This window comes from Rhagoletis pomonella, unplaced genomic scaffold (genome assembly GCF_013731165.1).
Source record: "Rhagoletis pomonella isolate Grant_MI unplaced genomic scaffold, Rhpom_1.0 Rhpom_scaffold_04380, whole genome shotgun sequence".
Taxonomy (NCBI): domain Eukaryota; kingdom Metazoa; phylum Arthropoda; class Insecta; order Diptera; family Tephritidae; genus Rhagoletis; species Rhagoletis pomonella.
In genome coordinates, this window is record NW_023462930.1 from 1 (window position 1) to 16,368 (window position 16,368).

At 37.0% G+C, this 16,368-nt stretch overlaps 1 protein-coding gene across 1 annotated transcript; it reads left to right on the forward strand.

The window, feature by feature from the left end:
- Window positions 1-2,145: 2,145 nt before the first annotated feature.
- On the forward strand, window positions 2,146-8,155 carry LOC118754678 (the record flags this gene model as incomplete). The annotated part of the gene is made up of 2 exons (XM_036489565.1): window positions 2,146-2,354; window positions 7,997-8,155. Coding segments are annotated over exons 1-2 (368 nt in total), but the record flags the coding sequence as incomplete, so codon positions are not given.
- Window positions 8,156-16,368: the final 8,213 nt, after the last annotated feature.

Here is a 16,368-nt window from a genome sequence, read left to right on the forward strand (position 1 = left end):
TTTTTTGTTCTTTCACGTGGTCTTGGCGCAGAACCATTTCTCGGCGGAAGTTCTCAACGAAGGCGTACATGAGATAGTACACGTGGGGCACGCTTATACGGACCCCCTCGAACCGCGTCCCTGCAGCTACAGATACGCGGGGTCTTTTGGCACAATTTCCCCGCCGGCATACGAAAAACCCAAACTTGCCACCCTTTCGCCTATTCATAGGTAACTTATGAAAGGGGCAAACCCTTGTATTTGGGATCAAGCCGTGCTCCTCCGCGAATTGAGTCCCCTGCTCATGGGTCCTCAACTCCAACACCAAACGCGCAAAATTCCATTCACCGCCTTTATTGTAATCCCTTGCGCTTGCGCTTGTGGAAGGACGTTCATCTAGAAACAAAAGAATTGCATTTATGGGCAATTTTTATATACGTTAATTACTTACCAGCCATTTTAATAAGAAAAATCGAAAAAATATGTGCAGCAATCGAAATGAAATAGTTCATATAAATTTCGCGTACAAAATGAAATTCACCGTTATACTTAGAAATACAACCATACCCAACACCCGAAAGGAGCCACAGGGACAGTAAATACATATTTTCCATGGAAAGGTTTATATTTTTAATGCTGACTGGGTTATATCATATTTTCTTTTGTCTCTCATCCTTCTTGTATATTTAGCAGTTTGACAGCTAAACGCCACCATTTAATGTGCATATGCAACCAAAGGCAAACGCGTGGTTTTGAAGATGTTTTTATTTAATAAATTGTGATTGATAGATTAAAATTAAAGTAATAAAGAAAGTTGTAACAAGTCGAATAAAGTTTAAAGTGAAGGGGAATATAAAAATGCATTAGTGAAGTGGCTGCTTTAAGGAAAATAGGAGTGATAAATGTGAGCTATTTTCCGAATTTTACAAAAAAGGGCATATTTCAAACCCAATTTGTAAATAAATTAGTGACCAAAAATTACAATAGTGGATGTTAAAGTAATGGGTAGACCCTTGGCTACAAGTGTGTGCAATTTTTTTTGGATCGGGTCACCCCTTTGGACGCAATACCCCGAAATAGGTGGGCCACTTACTAAACCGTACCCAAAAATATGTTTATGTTAATAATTTAATATTCTTCCAGAACAGAAATAAATTTTTTTTTGAATATGCACTTATTTCTTAAATAAATTCATTTCTAAAACATTCAAAAAAAAGCATTCATTGCGAAATATGCCGAAATATTCTCTAACAAATATGGCTAAAACGCTTTATCTTTGTATAAGTAGCATTTTCTTTTAATGCATTTTGTGATAACGTATAAGAAAAAAACATGCTCGAGCATATTTTTGGTTGCCCTATTAACTACATCTACATATGTATAAACAATGTGCTTAACCTATTCGGTACACGTTTGGTACAGAAAAAAATGAGTAAGTGGACACCGTGATTTCAAGCGTTTTCCAGTGCGGGAATTCCAATAGCCTTCCTCCTTTGTAAAGGGGCATAAGCATTGGTTAAAACATAGGTTTGGCTTCAACTGCTCGGAGAAATTCCTTTCAAGGCCATTTTAATAGCACGGGAAATTTGATATTGACCACTAGTGCAAAAAAAATTCATATATTGTGACGTCAGCGAAAGGGTGGATGTTGCAAAATCAACAAAGCGAGAATTAGCGGTCCGCGGAAGACGCCATCTTTGTTTCGCTACATCGTGCGTTTAGTGCAAGAAAAACCCCCATCGAATGCCTATTTCCTGCACTAGACCACTCTCTTGCATTCATCAAACAGACCTAAAGTTTTATAGGACTAGTGGTATGTATGTTGATCGGATGATTTATGTATGAATTGACCTTGAACTAATTTCTAAAGTAACCCGATTAACCCATTGAGAGTCGGTTTGAAAACCCCTCTCCGGAATCTTTAAACAATTTCGCCCCTAATTACTTTTACAATTGGTATTTTAACTTTATATGTCACTATATAATTTACCATAATTCAATAAAATTGGCGGTGTTATTTGTTTCGCTATCACTAAAACTATTTTTTAAAAGTGCTAATACAGCTCGTCTTTCTTAAAAAACTCGAGGAATATAAAAATAGAAATACATACATAGAAATACAATTTATTGGTCTTGAATAATTTTAAGTTTTTCTGACCATTCCAGATGATTTGTGAAATCAACATATGCATTTTTATTCTACTGCTGTCAAGTAGCTATTCTTCTAATGGTTTGACAAAAGTCTCCCACTCAGCATATCACATCCTTCACAACGATCATCCAGCGCGTCATGCATTCCGATTCCTCAAAGGAAATGCGCCTCGGTATCGAAGTTCACCGCCTCCCGCAACATTTCTTTCCAACGGAATACAAGGGTATGTATAAAATTAGTGATATGGAAGAACGGTTTATATCAAAGATCCGTATTCTGAAATATGGCGTCGTTATTTTCGTTATATAACCCATCACTTTTTTACTAATGAAGTATATAAGTTTTAAAATTAACTAAACCACAGGGTGGTTCAATAACAGGTTATGTACTTTAAAATTCATTGTCAAAAATGAATAATTTTTGATAAAAAATAAAATTTTTCTGTAACTAATTGAGCCAAATTACTAAAAATTGGGTAAACAAGTTGCATTTAAGCAAAAAATCGTATAAGTTCAAAGTTTTTGTAATGGTGCGTGGTGCACCTCACTTATGATAAAACTTGTATCTGAGTAACCGCTTTATCAATCTTTACCAAACTCGGTAGACCCATTAATATTACCAATAATAGATGCTAGTGTTTGACCGAGCTTTTCTTCTGATATGTGGTATGCGCCTTGATGTCACACAAAGGGGAGAAATCTACACTTTTACACAGACTCCGAACAGCGATTGTATTTTTATGAGAATCTGTTTTTCATTACATAAATCGGAGGTTTGCAATTGCCTGCCGAGGGGCGACCGCTATTAAGTAGAAAAAACTGTTATTATTGAGGTTAGTCGGAAGCTGGGAGGATGGTTCCGTGTGCAGAAGTGGTACGGTTCAAATCGCGCTCACAACGTACAAAGTACAAACAGCCACGGATGAGACCCCCTTTTTTTTGATGACGACCACGGCAAACGTATATGATTTGAGGGTATGCACCTGGAATATCCGGATCTTTAATGGCGAAGGTACCTCTGCCCGGCTGGTTGATGTCCTCGTAAGGATAAAAGGTGACATCACCGCCATTCAAGAAATGCGATGGACGGGGCAAGGAAAAGTAAGTGTGAAGCCTTGCGACGGAGAGAGACTCCGTAGCCGAGTCCCGACGAAAGAGAAGGACGAGGTGTCCAAGGATCTCTTCTATGAGCGCCTAGAGCGTGCATATGAGCGCTGCCCGCGACACGATGTTAAAATCGTGCTCGGCGATTTTATTGCCAAGGTGGGCAAGGAAGGGATCTTTGGCGTCCGATGACGGACTGAGGCTGATCGACTTCGCCGGGGCCCGAAACATGGTAATATGTAGTACTAGGTTCATGCATAAAAACATCCACCAAGTTACATGGCTGTCTCCAGATCGAAAAACGATAAACGAAATCGACCACGTTGTGATAGACGGAATGCATGCTTCCAGCGTATTAGACGTTCGTACACTCCGAGGGCTAAACATCGACTCGGACCACTATCTTGCTGTAGCCAAGATACGCACCCGCCTCTGTGCAGCAAAAAATGTGCGCCCATTAATGCAAAGATAGCTTACCGTCGAAAAGCTGCAATCACAACAGACGGCCAATTTATTCGCCACTCGACTCACACACCTGTTATCTGAGAGCACTCTTCAACAATCCGACATAAGCGAGCAGTGGAACCGCAGAGAAAAAAAGACCCCGCCTATACGGCCACGCTGCGATTGGGCGCAATGCGAGCCACGCGGAACAGTTATAGGGAACTGAAGAAGGAATCGAGACGTCTTTGCCGCAAGAAGAAGAGAGAGGCCGAGATACGTGAGTGCGAAGAGCTTGAAATGCTAGCCGAGAGGAAGAACGCGCGAAAATTTTACCAGAGGGTTAGGCGACTTACGGAAGGTTTCAAGACCAAGGCGAACTCCTGTAAGAACAACAAAGGGCGGCCTAGTGACCGATATCCAGAATGTACATAAAATTATGGAGGGAACACTTTTCCACCATACTGAATGGTAGCAGCGCTGAAATTACTGGAGAAGACGAACCCGAGCCCCAAGTCGATGACCTTGGAGTCGATGTTCCACCACCTGACTATGACGAGGTACGACTAGCGATAGCGCGCTTGAAAAACAACAAAGCTGCTGGAGCTGACAGCCTAGTAGCGGAGCTATTAAAATATGGTGGCGAGGAGTTGATAAGGTGCATGCATCAACTCTTGTGCAGAATATGGTCAGATGAACGCCTGCCCGACAATTGGAATTTAAGTGTGTTCAGCCCAATCCACAAGAAGGACGATCCCGCCATTCGCGCCAACTACCGCGGAATCAGCATTCTAAGCATAGGTTGTATTATGCGAAGGATGAAGCCCACCGTCAACGAACTGATAGGACCTTATCAGTGTGGCTTTAGGCGTGAAAAATCCACCATAGATCAGGTACTCACAATACGCCAAATCTTGGAAAAAACACGCGAGAATTATATCGACATACACCATCCATTTGTCGATTTCAAAGCCGCTTTCGACAGCACGAAGAGAAGTTGTCTTTATGCCACGATGTCTGAATTTTGTACCCCGCGAAACTAATACGGCTGTGTAAACTGACGTTGAGCAATACCACCAGCTCTGTCAGAATAGGGAAGGACCTCTCCGAGCCGTTTGATATCAAACGAGGTTTCAGACAAGGGGACTCCCTCTCGTTGGATTTTTTAATCTGATGTTGGAGAAGATAATAAGAGCCGCAGAACTGAACCACTCAGGCACAATACTTTACAAGAGCATACAATTGCTGGCGTATGCCGACGACATCGAGATTATCGGTAAAAACAAGGGCTACGTCTGTTATGCCTTCTCGGGATTAGATAGAGAAGCAAAACGAATGGGTCTGTTTGTGAATGAGGACAAAACGAAGTATCTACTGTCATCACCTAAACAGCCAGATCATACGCGTCTTGGCACCCACGTCACTGTTGACAGTTACAAGTTTGAAAAAGTAGACGACTTCGTTTATTTGGGAATCAGCATTAACACCAATAATAATGTCAGCCTTGAAATCCAACGGAGAATCACTCTTGGCAACAAGTGCTACTTTGGACTGAGTAGGCAATTGAGAAATAAAGTCCTCTCTCGTCGTACAAAGATCACACTCTATAAGTCACTCATCATGCATGTGCTGGTATATGGCGCGGAGGCATGGACAATGAAAACATCTGAAGAAAGCGGCGCTTGGAGTTTTCGAGAGAAAGATTCTGCGAAAGATTTACGGACCTTTACGCGTTGGCGATGGGGAATACCACAGACGATTTAACGATGAGCTGTATAAGTTTTACAACGATATAGACATAGTGCAGCGAATTAAAATTCAGCGGCTCTGCCGGCTTTGCCATGTCCTTCCAATGGACAGAAATGCTCCGGCTCTGAAAGTATTCAACGCGGGCCGCGATGCTGGTAACAGAGGAAGAGGAAGGCCTCCTCTACGTTGGAAAGACCAGATGGAGAAGGACTTGGCTTCACTTTGCATTTCCAATTGGCGTCCGTTAGCATAGAAGAGAAATGACTAGCGTGCTGTTTTGGACCTGGCCAAAATCGCTTAGGCGGTTATAGCGCCAATAAAGAAGAAGAAGTCGGGAGCTGGGCTCGGCGCAAGGTCCAGCAGAATGGTAGCGCGCATTTCTGAACAGTACACCACAGCGACCGGTAGACGCGCGGTTTTTGGTAACAATTTAAAATTCATCCTAAATGAAAATATCTACGCTATAAAATAAGTATAAAATAAATTTGTAGTAGTAGTAGCATTCATTTATTCATATAGAAGATATAAAAAATAACATTTGAAAGAAAGAATAGAAATAAGAATTTCAGAATAAAAGATACACACAAGATTTTACATTTTATATTTATTTATTTATTTTTTACAGTCTGCTATACTTATATTACAACAAAGATTTAACATTCTTAGAATTAGATTTTGATTTAAAATTTAAATATTAAATATGATATGCTCTACGGAAATTTTTAAATAACATTATTTCTTTATCACTGTAATTTTTTTATATCAACACAAAAGCATGCTATTGTCCGGAGATTATGTAGACGGTTGGAACGGCCGAGTTTCCAATCCGCGCTATACTTTTTGGGTTATTCCGTATCTTGACATCTCCTGGGTGGTCGAAAAGGCTGAGTTTCCGATCTGCCCAGTCGCGCTTTCGTGACGGTTGGAAAGGCCTAGTTACTAATCTGCTCATTTATTGTTTATTATCCAAGGTTTTTAATGTACCCTAGGTAGTCGGGAATGCCGAGTGTCCGACCCACCTAGTCTCGATATCTTGGTGGTTGGAAAGGCCTAGTTTCTAATCCACGCTATTGTTCATATATCACTATCTTATAGGCTGCGTTCTACAATAGTCATATAGCAGCCGCATGAAAAGAGTGATAACATCACAATTTTTCTTCTGGTAATTCAATAAAGCACTTTAAGCCTTAATAAAAATTACTATTTTTTGTCCACTTCCGTTCTATGCTTCGGGTGTCTGAAGCTGTTATTCTCTCTTAACAAATATGTATGGGTCTCATTTATATATCGGAGATTATCGCTAAGATAATCCGGCAGGTTGCTTTTCTTAATATTGTACACAAATTTAATAGCGTGGTAAAAAACTTGTTGCTTCACGCTTAACCAATTCAAGGTTTCAAACATACATCTTGTTGGTGTGTCGTACGGTTTGTTGAGGATGAATCTCGTCGTTCGGTTTTGCATTTTTCGCAGCTTATCTACATGCGAGTCCCTCGCTAGGAGGAAAATCGCAGGGCAGTATATCACAGCGCACTGCCGTGCAAAAGAAGGCACGGTAGCATGCTGAAATGATTCACTTAACTAAGCGTACACGGTACAAAAAAAAAGCGAGACTTACTGCCGTCCGAAAATTGGCGCGTCAAGCGCCAAACAATTGTCAAAAATCCTCATGCCCGTACAATTTGTATGGAGCATCCCACAATAACGCGGCGTTAACGCCGAGCAAATGGAATTTTCAATTTTGACAGCGCGTTGCGTCTTTAAGTAAGGGTGCTGAAGGCAGGGGTAAGAAAGAAAGAGGACAAAAATGACAAAGATGAAAAGGCAAATACAAAAAAAATTTGAAAACAAATTAAAAGTGACATATGATATTTTGCGCGGCAGTAATAAACAAGATGGATGTAAGTATTTTAATATTTTATTTTTCTATCAATAATATTTGGAATTTTGCAGAATTTAACCGAAAAACTAATAGAAATGGTTCGAAAACATCCGTGCTTGTTTGATAAACGGGAAACGAAATACAAGGACTTCAAATACAAGGAGAAGTTGTGGGAGACTATAAGCCAGGAGCTAAATTTCCCAGGTAGCTTAACTTTTAGATATGTAGTAGTAGCATTAACATTAACTTTAGTTTTTATATTAACTTTAAACATGTACGTTTTAGTAAAAAGAGGTCAAAATAAAATGGAAAAGTCTGCGGGATAGGTACCGACGGGGAAAAAATGTTGAAGATCGTCCATCTGGCTCTGCCCAAAAGTTGGGTCCACTTTGGAAATACTGGGAAAGCCTTGAGTTTCTAGCGGACTCAATGGAACCGGCTAGGTAAATAGAAAGAATATTGCTTGAATGACATCGTTATATTAAAAAAGAAAAGATACGTTTTGGATAATCGTGGTGAAAATACCATGTTCTTCGTTAACATATCGGAATAATAATGGGCGGTATTTAATGCGTGTTTAATTTTTTATTATATGTACATATATAGGTATATTTTATATAACCGCTAACATTCGTATACATGTGTACATATATGTATCTATTTACTCGTTTTTTCGTAATACATTTCCAGCACAACCTCGAATGTCGTTGAAGAGGACGAAGCTACTGTGGAGTGGTTACATGGCGAGAACTCCAATCCTTCGCCGCAAACACCCACACTAAAACGCAAAAATGACCTTATGACGGAAATTTTAACGGAGATGAAAAGCAAGTATGGGGAGGAGTCAAGGCTGGCCAAAAAAAGACAAATTCAGAAATTTCTTTGCCTTGCTAGGCGAGAGGCTAGATCGACTCCCTGAGCATGAGGTTGACGAATAGGGTGGCCAGATATTATAGTGACATAATCAGTACAGTTGGGATCAAAAATCAGTACAAAGCCATAAAAATCAGCTAATTTTTAAGCGCATATTTTATTATTAGCCATATAACAACCAAATAACAGCGCATTAAGTTAACAAAAAATAACTAATAGACCTTTATATGCATATAGTATTATCAATATAAAACTTCCTTACTTTAAAATAAGTCAAAGGTATTACGTATGTATGAACAGCTGTGCTCACGAAAATAGTAGTAAAATGTAGACAGGTTTTGAAAATTTTTTATTTCCTTACTTAATTTAATTTTTTAAAAAAATATAGTTAATTCTATAACAAAAGACATGTGCGTTGAAGTCTCAAACTTTCTAGAAAATTTATAAAAATTGAGAAAAAAAATAAAAAATTTGTAGCTCATTCAGTTTCAGTAGAAGCCGAGCTCGAGTCAGAATCCGTTTGCATATTTTAAGCTACAAAATTAAAACTGATTTAGTTGGTTTGCTTGTTAAATACAACATTCACATTAAAATGTTGACTAAAAGGTATATTACCGAATTATCGGTAAACGATTTTTCGAGTACGAATGAAGTTTAGTGTTAAATGTGTATGTGCAAGTAAAATTACAGGTGGGAGAACGTCAGAAATCAAAGTAAAGCTACATATATCATATTCAAGAGTCGGTAGTTGCACCTTTTCCAAATATTTAGAACTTACATTGCACCGTAGCAGTAGTCGTCTTAAGTTTGAAATACTGACAGCCGATTTCTCATTGGATGTTTAATTATAATCAAAAGATTATCTCTTGTTCTAACATAATATATGATTAACTCACCACCACCTTTCATAAGATTTATTAATGGCGAAACCAGCTTTACCTGTAAATCCTGTAAAACCTGCAAATCGTGAAGTTGGGTTGGTTTGAATCCAAACAGTTTGTTATTTTGCGAAATCCTCACACGTATGAGTTGTCAAAAACCATTGTTTTGAACTTGTAAACCTCAAGTAAATGTCAATTACACCAGTTTACGAAAGTATTTATGAAATGTAAAAATCAGTACAAAATCAGTACAAACTCAAAAAATCAATAGAGAGCGTACAATAGGAAAAAATCAGCACATGTACTGATTAAATCAGCGCATCTGGCCACCCTATTCACTAAGTTCAGGTGGAGATTTTGCAATTGGTTAACCGTAAATTAAATAAACACTGTCCTGTAGTTAATTTTTTTACAATATTTGCGAAGGCTTTTTATGCCAAATCCTTTTCGTAAACTTTGTTTTAAAAATGTAGTCCAATGTATGTATGTATGTACAGCAGTGTTCACAATAATAGCACCAATAATGTTTTGAACCTATTCTTATTAATTTGTTTTTAGTAACTTTCATTTAAAACACAGTTCGATCTATAACAGAAACCACACAAATGCAAGTTTCAAACTTGCACATTTTTGGGAACATTGTGAACACTGCTGTACACACATACATACGTTGGACTACATTTTTAAACAAAGTGTATGAAAAGGATTTGGTATAAAAAACCTTTGTAAAAAAATAATGTGCTATGCACGGTATGTAGCTATGTATATGTAAATGTTATTTGTAAAACAAAATAACAGGGTAATAAAATTACCATCCGAGGAAAACGATCGTTAAATTATTAAAATAAAGAAATGTTTGGCTACCTACGGTAAGAATTTGATCGGAAATAAAAAAGTATTTATAAATAAAAAAATAAAGATATAAATTAATAATTCATATATCTCAGTCTTTATTATAATGTCATTACTGTGACAATGTTTAAAGAACCTTACAGCGCGGCTACCCACGAACGTGTACGTAGCGTAGCGTAGTAGTACGTAGAAAGATATCAAGTATGCTGCTGATAGAAAGAGAGAGAAGCAACGTCTACGTCACGGTCATGCGGTGGTGAGTTTTTGTTAACACGCAGATCCCATAACATAGATCGTGTCAGCTGACACGTTCTCCGTTTTTACGTCCGTGGGTAACTGCGCTTTTGGCCGACAAAGGTCATCTCATTTAGTACATACCGCACACCTCACTTTTGTATTAGGTGCGGTGAATCTGTACGATCCATAAGCAGTTATATTTTCGGATGTGATATTTGAGTTGTGCCTCTCTTGAAGATGGTGTGCGATATGTAGATTACTATAGGCCATATATGTAATACTTCTATATTGGCAGTAAGCTATTTTCTCAATGTGCAAGCATTCCGAAATCAAAGCGAGACAGTTAGTACCGTTTTTGTCAATGTATTGTGTACTTGAGTGCCGCTTTTGTATATGTGTTGTGTACATGGTTATTTATAATCCCTGCAGGGAAACTGCGGATTAGTGAATCAAATTTCTAGTTCCGAACTAGGTCTTTATCGCTAAAAATGAACTAGATTCCCACCAGTCCAAAGTCGGCGAAAAGTGGTACTTTTAAAAAACTAATTTTTTCAGTTTTTTCACTAGAAATCTATATCTAAAGTGACGAATTTAGAAATGGTTCGGAACTATAGAAAAAGGGATGCAGAACGAACTAGATCTTATTTGTCGAATTTAGAACTAGTTCGTAACTATCGAATAAGGGATGCAGCGGGGGGCTTGTTTACTTTACTTAGATATGTGTTCGGCGGCTTTTTCGTTCAAATACGCTTCTATTATGTGCTTCGCAGATGCTTTTGCATAGCTTGGTAATACAAAACTAAAATTTGTGTTAACATTTCAACATCTTGGGACCGTCTGAAATCTAAGAAATAGCACCGAGCACCTCTGCAAACTCAGCTACAGCTAAAGGTATGTAGATAAACGTACATTTCTTACAATCATTCAAACAAATTTGATTTCAAATTGAAAACACATTTCTTCCAAAATAACTTAAAATCGCACACACGGAAGAACCAAAAAGATTGAAAAATCATGATACTTTTTTCTTTCGTCTGTCGATTTTAGAACTGGTTCGGAACTATAGAATTTAGGACTAGTTCGGAACTATCGAAAAAGGGATGCAGCGGGGGGCAATTGACACTTCCTAGAATATCGCCATGTTAAATTCGCCAGTTGCTTGCATGCAAAAGAGATTTATCGCGAACCAGTACTGGGTCTAAATGAACTAGAAGCGCACCAGTGCAGAACTAGAGACTTTCCCCACAGGGAACGTATGTGTTCCTTTTCTTTCGTACGTGTTTATTGATATATCTGTACTGTAGTGTTTTCGGACGGTACTAGCTCTTACTGCCAATATAGGAGTATTACATATATGCTATAGGCACTAACTAATATTTCAGAATCTAGTTTCATATGTCAGTAAATAACTTACTTAAAAACTAATATAATTTAAAAACAGCTATAGCATTAAGTTAGTTACAGTCTATAATAAAAATCGTTTTAAAGAAGTCCGTAAGAAAGAAACTTAAGACTTTAATAACAGGCCTGCGAAATTTAACTTATATTTTTATTTATATTTTATCGCAGAAGTTCTTGAAAACTTTTTTAAGAAACACATTAGAGAGGTCATCTGTCAAAAAAACTATAAATAACTTCAGAGTCGACTTTATTTCGACTGTGAATATACCATAAAGGACTGTGTGTAACAGTTGTGTTTACTTACAAAGCGGTTTAATAAATTTGTAAAAACTCTAGGTAACGCAAGAACAAAGTCTGTTTTTATTAGAAGAAAATGCGCAATAGCCTTGACAAAAACGGCTACTTGAAATTTCACAAACTGCATAATCGAAAATTTTCCAAAAATCCTGAATAAAATTTTCAAGACAATTTTTTAAAGTTTCAATAATTTGTGTGAATTTTATACATAGTTTGCAAAAAAAGTTAGTTTTTGTTATGGAATGAGCTATGTTTTTAATAAAAATGAATAAAAAAGATTTATAATGGAAAAATTTTGATTATTAAAAAACTAAATTTTGAATATTTCTTAAATATTAACATATTATTATGCACGTAGATTTATATACATATATTTAGCTGTGTACATTTGAATAATTTCTTGCTTAATTTTTAAATTATGGCAACATTTGTGTTTCCTTTTCATTCAGTTCAGTTAATAATATAATATCTTAACATTGTTCAATTTGTACATAGTAGGTGGCGAAAACGATTCCTATAATTACTTCTGCAAGGATTAGTTTATTGGGATATCATCAACCCTTAATTTGGAGGTTCAAATAACGAGTAAGTTGCTGAAAACCAGAAAATTCTAGAAATCGATGCCCTTTCACTTTTCTATTTGCTATATCTGAAAGGAAAATCATGATACCAATACATTTTTTTTTTCGAAATAAAGTCAATTGATATTATAAACGAAATAAAATCCATTGACATTATTGCTCTTTCAAATATTAAATTTGCGCGCTCGCGCTCACGCCCCGCGTACCCCACGCGACCGGCGCGCCACACCACGTCACGCTACGCCGCGGCCCCTGGGGGTCGCCCTGGACCACTTTGGGAATCACTGGTCTAAATGCACTGTTTCCATATGCTCAATTTCGGTGTCCCTTAGGGAAATTTTTGGAAAATGGGCGTGGCAGCACCCACTTATGCCTAAAGCTCTGAACACATGGAAAACGACGATCTACGGGCCACAGCTTCCAATTTGTTATCTTCATTATATAAACGCTTTGTCGATGGCGACATGATTTCTTTGAACGCGGCAGCGACATGATGAATTTGTATGAGTTTGACATAAAAGAAGAGGAAGAACCTTATCTGTCGCTGGAAAAATAAAAATATGTCTAATTTGGCCAAAATAATTATCTACATAAGAACACGTAGAAAATTAATTTGACAGCTGTGGTCCGTAGCTCGTCGTTTCATTGTGTTCGGGCTATTAAAGTGTATTTCGGTTAAGGGTTTATCAATTTCTACCGAACTCAGCACATTTGAAATAGTACTAAAATTACTGGTTGAAACCGAAATAATGTCTAAATGCGCAGTTTCCATATGCGCAATTTTGATGCCCCTTAGGGAAATTTTTGGAAAATGGGCACCGCCCACTTATGCCTAAACAGTGTATCTCGGTAACGGGTTTATCAATCAATTTCTACCGAACTCGGCACTTTTGAAATCGGACTTAAATTACTGGCACTTACTATATAACTACCGTGACCAGTCGTACCGATATTGGGGTCAGTATCGATTTTGAAAAAAATTGTCCCGCTGAATATTTTTTAAAAGTCGGGACGTATAAGTATCCAAATTTTTCATATTTATACTGATTAAGTCCCGATTTTCAGTGTTTTCTTTATTCATTTATTAAGACTCTCCCTGCAGTCTGGCCCAAAAAATAATTTTTCGTACGACCGAGGTAGCACTTTCGTTATCCAAAGGACATAGAATATAAGTGAGCCATAAACGTATAATAATACAACTAATGAAATTATAAAAAATAATACTAATGCCCTCAAAAAAAATCTTGGATATGAAAAATATAAGCTGTAGATAGAGTGGTGAAAATATAATTAAGGAAGAGACATTTTAGCTTTCCTTGGCTACTCCCCTTTCCATTATTTAATGTTTATTCCTTTTTATGAAAGTGTGGCTCTTTATCTAACAAAGATCATGTAAGTCAGAAGTTGAAACTTTATACAAAAATTAGCAAAATTCGACAACATTTCATATAAATTTGGAGTTTTTAAAAGATTTCTTAGAAAAGTTCTGAGTATGCAGTTTTGTAACATATTCAATCTAAAGTGCCAATTTTAATTAGCTAGGACTTACCGTTGATATCGGTATGGTAGATTTTGTGGAAGGTGTTAATCATTTTCGCCATATAAAAAATTTTTTACCATAAGGTGTATGGAAGAAAATGCGCGAAAAACAAAATTACCAAAAATCAACGGTAAGTCTCAAGCTTCTTCCAACTTTATTATACTAAAATTTACAAAACTGCATACTCAAAACAATTACAGAACATCTGCTTAAAATGTTTAAAATTTTGGTGAACATTTATTCAAATTCGTAGAGTTTTTATAAATGTTCCATTAATTTTGAAATTTTCATTTAATTTTTTGTTTAGATAGTAAGTTATATTTTCATAAAAAAATAATTAACTATTTTAAATTTTTTTCCTTTTTTTTGGGTTTAAATAAAACTTAACCCTTTTATTCTAAAACCAAAATTTTATGTTAGGATCCGATGCTTTAGAAATGTCCCGAATTTTGGCTACAGCAATCTGGTTATCGTATATATGACGGTACATTTCAGAAATACGAAAACTACGATATTTCAATAACTAAAGATGCCAACTTACAACAATTTCTTAACAAAATACCAGATTATTGATTTTCGTAAAGTGGGCGTGGCACCACCCACGTATGACTACATAAGTGTATGTCGATAACCGCCTTACCGACTTCCACCACACTTGGTCCAATCATTGCAATATATCATAGCATATTGTCGAAACTGTTTGTCATCGAGAAACATACTCTTGCTTATCATGCAGCCTAGTCTGATGCATCCTCCGGACATTGCTCCGGAGTCCTTTGCGGACTCTGCATGGTTTAAAACCAGAGGTGGTAATAGTTGATTACCTTTGGCCACAGTGCCTTCCCACTACTTTTTGGTCCAATAAATATTTTTTTATATACATACATGTGGGTAGGCACTGTGGCCATTGGTAATCAACTATTACCACCGCTGCATGGTTGTAAGCTATGGAGAGTCCGTACAAGACTCCGGAAGTAGTGTCCGGAGGATGCATCAGACTAGGCCGAGGATACTTTGAAGTTCAATTACATGGCAGTTGAGAAGTGCATGTGCAAACATTTCATAAATTGCATTAAGGAAATTTTTGCACATGCAGCAGAACATAGCATGTATTTAGGCGACTGGTATTAGCAGATGCGCCTAAACCGTCTTCGACAAAAACGATTCTGAAAAATCAACAGTAACCTTTAGCCATTTGAAACTTGAACTTTATTCTAGAAAACTGCATACTCAGAATCTTTATAAGAAATCTAATTAAAAGGCTCGAAACTTATACCAAAGTTTGTTACTTTGTACCGTGGGTCCAGTTCAGAATAGTTTTATTTCCAGCTAGAAAATGGCCCTCTTAGTTCTTTACAGGTTTTACTGTCGTTATATTTCCGTCACTTCCGGTTTCTGTATTGTTTTTTTATTCCGTGACCCATAGTCACCCTGTGTTGCACATTTAACACCGCTGCATCAAGGTTCCTTTCAGACATCTCCGTGATCATATGATCCTGTATATCAAACTATCGATAAAACGATGATATTCTCTTTTGACTGAGGAGCTATTTCCGCAAATATCATGCTGTCTTTTCTTTTGGAACCTTGGAGCTGACAACACGCGGAGATCTAATTTATTTTAAAAATAATAAAAAAAATTGAATTGATTTATCACGTAAAGTGCCGATGTGAGGAACCATTGCAGCGAGTTGAGGAAAACATTTTTTTAAATCATCGTAATTGGTAAGAACCTTAATTTAATGCTCTATGTGCAAAAATAAAAAGAATATCAAGAGAGACAAAATTGTAAGCGTGCTCGATTTTCTTTAGGATTGTGAATTGTGATAAAAAGGAATTTGGATTTTGTATCCTGAGTCAGCCTTACTTACCGCCGGATTCTTACAGCCAACCTATAGACGTGGCGAATGGGATACATAACCCCGGTAGCCTAACAAACATCTGCCGAACCACTCAGGATCCTAGTTTGTATCTACGTTTTAATTTGTACAGGCACACTTACATACATATGTACGAAACCATTGTTTAAGCTAAAACCATATGTATATCCATTTGATATTGGCTTAATGAAAACATAAAAGCCAGAGTTTAAACGGAAACGTAATCTGCTCCGAAGCGAAATACAATTGATTGCCAGCTCGATAGCTTGGTATTCCAGTTTTTTTGGCTTTCGCATTATAGCTACTTACATATATTCGATTCTCCAGCCATCGTGGCTTACCTTGATAAAGTACAAAAACAAAAGAAAAGAAACCAAAAGTATGAAGCTACAATGAAAATAGTTTAAACGAATTAAAATACGAATATTTTCACACTTACTTACCTGATAGACACTTAACTCTACGAGTAAATTTACCTTAAGTCCTCCTTAGAAAATTAGCATATGTAGATGAAAAGTTC